The sequence below is a fragment of the Podarcis raffonei genome, chromosome 6 (assembly GCF_027172205.1).
Source record: "Podarcis raffonei isolate rPodRaf1 chromosome 6, rPodRaf1.pri, whole genome shotgun sequence".
NCBI lineage: Eukaryota > Metazoa > Chordata > Lepidosauria > Squamata > Lacertidae > Podarcis > Podarcis raffonei.
The window spans coordinates 49,582,874-49,589,745 of NC_070607.1; the positions used below are offsets into that span (position 1 = coordinate 49,582,874).

Genomic DNA, 6,872 nt, shown 5'->3' on the forward strand with positions numbered 1-6,872 from the left:
AACATGCCTCTCCGCAAACCCAGGCGGACACTAACTAATCACTAGAGCACCGTGGATCTCGGAGAGTAGGCTGCTCTCTCCGAATCGATTTCCTACGAAGTGCCTACCGGAAGCATTCCGTGACAATTGCTCCAGAGTAAAGACCGCTTGCTTAGTAGGTCTGCTTCTGGATCTAAAAAAAAGTGGGAAGGTGCCCCTTCCTTTATCAAGAATGGGATTTTCTTGCTCATTTCCATTTGCTTGTCAACGAGCTACGACTACAGCCGAGACCTTTGTAGTGGGCGTGGCCGTTCCTTTGTAATAAATTCCAAAGATGAGCCTCCTGAATATGTAGTTCGCCTCAGCCAATCAGAGCGCACGGGAGCTCAGCTGTTTTACTACTGGAACGCAAGGAAACTTTTTTTCTTTTTTTTTGGCGCTTGCAGAAGTTCAGCGCTCGTTCAGTGCCTGGAGGGGAGCTGCCGGACTCGGGGCAGTTTCCTAGCTCTTTCCCGCTCAAGCCACCGTGCAAGATGAGCGCAGCCGTGGAGGAAGCTGTCTTGCCGTCTATCTCCACCTTTGCCGGATTGGTGCCGCTGGAAGACCGGCAGCCCGACATAGTACAGGTGAGGGCGCACGGAACTGTTTGGGAAAGCGCCGGAGGGGCAAGGCGCAAGGAAGACCCTCCCGTCCTTTAAAACTAATATTAACGGAATGGCGCTCCGAGACTATTTGGAGGGGTTGCGGGGCAGGGGCCCTTGGCCCCCGGGGACAGTTATCCTGTTCTTAATCGCCCCCCGTTGCTCCCCTTGCCGCCGCCAGGATCCAGATGTGTATTTTGGGGTGGGGTCTTAGAAACTCTGCGCGACGGCGCCTTGAGGCTGCACCCCACTTCTAACCTGCCTGGCTTTGCTGGAGAGGTTCCTGGTCTTTGCACTCGTAGGAGGATAAACTACTTTGGATCATATAAAAATGACACAGGTCAGGATCGGCTGCGAGCAATAAGATTTTTCAACAATGTTAATTTAAAACTCTTGCCTGAGCTGTTTGGGGGCACCAACGTTATTGAGGTTTTCGCTTAAAAAAAAGAAAAAGAAAAAACTTATCGAAATTATCTTAAGAATTTTGGAGTGGCACATGCCTTAAACTCAGCTCACAGCTGTGAGGCTAAAATACCGCACTCAGCCTCTTGGAGCGCGGGCAGGATACTAGAATGTATATAAGCGAGTTTTATCCTGGTCCAGGAGTACGTGCAGAGAGTAAGGGTGGAGTTCCTGATCAGGCTGAATTGATGCCCGAATTGTTCGGTAGCAAAGTTAGCCCCTCACAGTTACTGGAATTCCTACCTGATTTGTGTCCCGATCCTGCGCAGCGTTAGGCCCCCCGAGGGGCAGTTGCGGCGCGTGCAAGCTCTGGTCGTCTAATAAAGAAACTTTGGGAGAGGGGCATTTTGAAGCCGGAATGGGTGTCCCTACGAAAAAGGCTCTTGGGGAAAGCGATTTTGAGCAGAAAAGCGTGGTAGTGGAGGAGGAAGGTGGTTAAGCATTGCTCTCCCCCCACCCTCCACTTAAAATCTCCCTTTTCTTCTTAAAGGTCGTCACGGCTCCCTTATACGCATATGCGTGTAAAATGTATTTTTGTCCCCACGAAAATTTCTGGGCGATCTAACAATTTAAAGGCTAGCTAGAAACAAAAACACCTTGAACATATTTTTGTGGGACTTGGAAAGGATGCAGGGATGAAGTTTTTTTGACGGCCGAGAAATTTAAACTTAACTCTCCGCGAGACGTTTTGGTAAAGACCGCCGTAATCTGCAAAAGACGGAGCGTACCAGTCATATTCCAGCGCGAGGGGCTTCTCGCTGAGCGGAACCAATCAAATATTGGGGCGGGGGCGGAGAGAGGGCGGGGCTAGTGGGGGGGTCAAGTCAATTAACTCCTCCATAATTAACTACATTCCAAGAGGAGATGGGTACATTTTGGAGAGATCAGGAAGCGATCCCGGCTCATTCCTGACTGGCGTACTAGTAGGCTGTGTAGATGCAGGATCCGCTCCTCCGAACCATAGCAAGGGGACCGGGTGGGATCCAGTGGAGCCTAGCAGATTGGTATTAATTCGAAGTGATTTGAGTGCCAGGCGCGCCCTGCCCTTAAACTCATCGGAGAGGGAAGGTGCGCGCAACCCGTTTTTCAGGTTAGGGGGTGCTATAAATAGTGTCTGGATTTGGCTCCCCAGTAGCATGTTTGCGCCTGGCACCTTAACTCTTTCCCCGCCATAACCCCGCTGCTCCTATCCACGCAGCAGCAGCAGCAGAGGATCCCCACCCACGTGGAGGGCGCCGCGACCATCAAGAGGGAAGCGGACGAGTTAGGGAACTTCGTCGACCTGGAGTTCATCCTGGCGCACACCACGAACGGGCAGCCCACGGGGGTGGCGGCGCCCCCGCACCCCAACCCCAACTACCCGTTGCCCGAGACTCCCGAGAGCTGCGGCACCACCTACGACAGCGACAGCTCCAACTACCAGCAGCCCTCCAACAAGTTCGCCGCGTCCTACATGCCCAGCCCCGGCCACAGCTACATGGCCGAGCTCTTCACGCAGGACATGCAACAGCACTCGGCAGCGGGGCCGGGCCCTTGCGAGCTGCAGCGGCGGGAATACACGGAGCTGCGCGCCCCTGGCTTGGCCCACGCTCCCCCAGGCTTAGCTCGGGGCCTATCCATGGAGCACCTGCGCGTCAAGCAGGAGCCGATGGACGTGCAGCCGTGCATGATGAGCGGCAGCCCCGATTGCCTGGGGCCTGCTCCTCTGGACCACAAGCCCCTCCTGATGCAGGCCATGATGCAGCAGCACCAGCAGCCGCCCCTCCCGCAGCACGCGCCCTCCGGCTTCCCCAGCGAGCAGATGAGCCCCGCGGCCCAGTGCCAGGTGGCCGGCGACATGCACGCGCAGATGGGAGCCCCCCAGCACTACCCCCGGGGGGCCCACCTCTTCCCGCCCAACTTCGCCGGGCAGATGCAGCCCCAGTTCCGTGGACACTTCAGCGTCTTCCGGGAGTCCTTGAACGCGCACGCCCAGGGCCTGCACGGGCTGCTGGTAACGCCGCCCAACTCGCCCGTCTTGGATTACTATGCCCCGATGGGGCCCCCGGAGGAGTGTAAGCCGAAGAGGGGCCGCAGGTCCTGGGCGCGCAAGCGCACGGCCACCCACAACTGCGAGTTCGCCGGCTGCGGCAAGACCTACACGAAGAGCTCGCATCTCAAGGCGCACATGCGGACCCACACGGGTAAGGAGGGCGCAGGGCCCGGGCAGGAGGGCGCGGGGCTGGGAGTGGAGTTAGGGGGGGATGCGGACCGCCTCGGGTGGGTGGATGTGGGGAAGCGGGCTCGCGGAGAAGGGCTCCCCAAGAGGAGGAGCGGAGCGGAGGTGTTTTGCCCCCCCTCCCCGTGGGCGCACAGGGTGTAGCAATGTGGAGAATTGGACGCAGGGCAGACTCGCAGAGTGTGCGAAAACTGGCAGCAAACTCTGCCAGGCTGATCTTATATGACACTTGGGCGTGCTTTGGCCAATCATGTCTTGCCGGGAATGTGCGGCTTGTATACAGGGGACGCTGCAGGAGCAGAGCTTGGCAGGACAGCGCCACTGCGCCTTGTTGCTTTATTCCACGAATTAAATTGTTTCTGGAAAGGCGCATGCAATACAATCCTGTGCATGTTGTTTGCACAGGAAGTTTGTTTACAGAACTCTCCAGTTAAGACCGCTGACTAGGTTTGAACTAATGCTAGTTTGATGTAAAGCGGTTATGTCCAATGTAGGACATCGTTGGGGCCAGTTTTCACCAGGGATGTGACATCAGTGGAGAGCACATTCCCTGGAATAGGCCCACTCGATCTTTTATTTGGGCGAGTGTTTGCCCCAGGGTGGGTGGAGACAGGGCCATTTGCACTCCTTTTCACCAGGCTAGAAAGTTCACCTTTCTCTCCTTTTCTGTTTTTCCAGGTGAGAAGCCTTATCACTGTAACTGGGAAGGCTGCGGCTGGAAATTTGCACGGTCAGATGAACTAACACGCCATTACCGCAAACACACTGGTGTCCGGCCCTTCCAGTGCCACCTCTGTGACCGTGCCTTCTCCCGATCAGATCACCTGGCCCTGCACATGAAGAGGCATGTGTGAAGCATGGCCTGCTCCCTGGGGCACCTGGGTGGGATGTGGTAGGGATGAAGAAGAGGGGGATGGGACAGGACAACGGGGCAGGGACGCAAAGAGACTCTGAACTCTATTTATGAAGGGATGGAATATTTTCTTATTGGAAGAGGTAAATTATGTATATATTAGTAAAACATTTTAATATTTAAAGAGGAAACCCAGTTGGTTCATCCATGGCAATATGGAAAACGTTTGTGTATTTAAGAGTGAATAGTTACACAGATCTAACTGCAGCAGAGTATATGAAAAATTGCACTGGAAATATTTGTGTGTGGGCACTATAATTGTGGCAGCATATCTCTGCCATTCCCATTCCAAATCTTCAGTGTGCACACAGCTATAGTTCAAAGACTATGTCAATTGCCTCAAGCGAGTTTAACTTTTTAATGTTTTGCTCTGTACAATGGTCTTTATTTTTTATCTTGTAATGTAAAATGCTTGCTCTTGTCGAACTACCTTTTTGTAGTAGGTATCCTTGAGGAAAAGAGGGACAAATTTAAACTTGCTGGCTCCTTTTGTTCAAAGGGATGGTGCCAAAAGGGACAGATCCAAAAAGGTTGGCTTGAACTAAGTTACCCCAGTGAATTAAAACATCTGCATCTCATACTAAAAATTTTTAATCAAAGATAGATGGGGGGGTGTTACCTCATGTTTTGCCAATGTATATAATGACCAGGGAAGGGACTAGGGGGAAGTCAACTTTTTTCTTTTTTCTAAGATGGTCACTTCTGGAACAGGCTGTAAAACCAAAATATAAACCCTGAACAAAAGGCAAAACTTACTCTGGAAGATCGCATGAGCTGAAGGGTTTCAAGGACCAATGTAGTGCAAGACAATCCTGTTGATACTTAACTCAGAAGCAAGTCCCATTTGAGTTTAATGGGACTAACAGCACAATCCATGCATTCAAAAAAAGCACCATTGAGTTTAGCAAGTGTTCTAAGGTGGCCAAGCTGAAAATGAGGACAAGACTCCGGCACCTTTAATTAGTTGTATAGTTGTATAGTTTAATAGTTGTAAGTTGTCACGCAGGCTTACATCTTCTACACAACTTTTATTAAGCAGAGGAATCCTGTCTTTTTTTCCAGCCGTTAACCCCAAAGTATGCCTAGAGTTGCATTGTTAATTCCCCCTCCCCCTTGTCCTGCTCAGGGATGGTGCTAAAGCATTGCCAAAAATGCCTTAACATTCAAATACACTTTTTTCCTGCAAAATTGAGATATCGCATATTTATAGGTGAAACCTTGAAAAAGTTGCCGTATAAATGTGTACTACTTCGGTGCTGTCAACCAGCTAAATTTATTGTGGATGCGATCTTTGCTTTCAAGGGCACACTGAAAGCAGTGGGAGCCACTTTTAAATAAGTTTATATAGAATTGTGCTTTGGCTGGCTAACTGTACAATCCTATACGTTTACTGAAAAATAAATCCCACTTTTTTTCAGCAGGGCTTACTCGCAGATAAGTGTGCATAGTACTGTAACCAAACTGTCTTAGCTTTTAACTGACAAGAAGATGTCCATACATCTGCTTAGTTGCAATACCTCTAAGTGCTTTGTGAGAATGTAACATGATTTTCAACCTCTTGTCTTCGTAAATGGGAAAGAAAGCCATCTTTGCTTGCTTCTTAAACAAATGTGTAAGGCAAGGAATGCTCCAAGACTCTTGTAGATTTATGAATTTAACTAGCGACATTTTTGTAAAAGTACAACTGAAAACTATGGTTCTGTTCTTGCAATCATTTGTCCTGAACTGCCCATTCCTTTGCTCAAAGCAAAGATGCTGTTTGGATCATGAAAGCAATCTGTTCTACAAGGCTAATGATTTGGTTGATTAACTGATAACCTTTTAAAATCTGTTTTGGTGTCTCCTTCCAAAGGATGATCATGAAGCCAGGTACTGCTGCAGCTGCAATCCCTCTCCTACAACTGCCATGGCAGCTTTTTTACTTTTCATTTTTTTGTAAAGGGCATTTTTGTCCATTTCTGCTATACTTGAAACTTTCTTTCCAAAGAGAAAAGGACCCTCTCAATATGTAGCTCCTGCAAACAAGTTGTAATTCTTTTTTAAAATGCTGTAAATGTATTGTTATTGTTTTTTGTTGTTGTTTTTTTATAGGCTAGGTAAATGACCTCAGCCCTGGTATGTGCACTGCACCTGTCTGTATTATATTGTTAATATTGTGTGTGTGTTTGGCTTGGGCCCATCGAGCAATCTACCGTGCAAAATGTTAGTTTTCTCTATATGCATACCTTTTAAAGATTGTTGATCTGATGCAGACAAATAATAAAAAATCTGAACTAAAGTAGTTTATTTCTAATTTAACTGCAAAAAAAATGTGGGCAGGAGGACGGCGTCTGAAATGGCGAGGTAGACATCTTTTAAAATAGGAAACTGCTCTTTGTTTCACAAGTTAGGTTTAAAAACAAGAGTGGGGGACCTGTGGCCCTCCAGAAGTGGTTGGACTGCAACTCTTGTCATTCCCAATCCCTTGTGGCTGATACGAGTTGGGAGTTCAGTAACACTTGGACTAACGAAACCTGCAGATGTGCCAGTTTCAGTTTTCTCCCCATTTTGCTTGGGTGCCTAACACAGACGGAAATTCAGGTATGAGGTGGCCAGGTGCAAAGAGGGATAGGGTTCCTATGCCATTAATAGTTGTGTGGAAGTAAGTGGTGTTTATGTA

General features: G+C 49.3%; 1 protein-coding gene across 2 annotated transcripts; it reads left to right on the forward strand.

The window, feature by feature from the left end:
- Positions 1-345: 345 nt before the first annotated feature.
- Positions 346-6,491, forward strand: LOC128415884 (Krueppel-like factor 2). 2 transcript variants are annotated; one of them, XM_053392682.1, is made up of 3 exons: positions 346-605; positions 2,284-3,265; positions 3,979-6,491. In XM_053392682.1, exons 1-3 carry the CDS (start codon positions 513-515, stop codon positions 4,152-4,154), a joined length of 1,251 nt encoding a protein of 416 aa, XP_053248657.1. In that variant the 5' UTR covers positions 346-512; the 3' UTR covers positions 4,155-6,491. The 2 variants fall into 2 exon arrangements, with proteins under 2 accessions (XP_053248657.1, XP_053248656.1); XM_053392681.1 differs by having other exon boundaries at positions 348-605; positions 2,281-3,265.
- The last annotated feature ends 381 nt before the right edge of the window (positions 6,492-6,872 follow it).

Coding starts and splice junctions, on each gene's coding strand:
- LOC128415884 (XM_053392681.1), top strand. CDS start 513: ATGAGCGCAGCCGTGGAGGAAGCTGTCTTGCCGTCTATCTCCACCTTT. Junction 606..2,280: donor GGCAGCCCGACATAGTACAG/GTGAGGGCGCAC, acceptor CTATCCACGCAG/CAGCAGCAGCAGAGGATCCC. Junction 3,266..3,978: donor GCACATGCGGACCCACACGG/GTAAGGAGGGCG, acceptor CTGTTTTTCCAG/GTGAGAAGCCTTATCACTGT.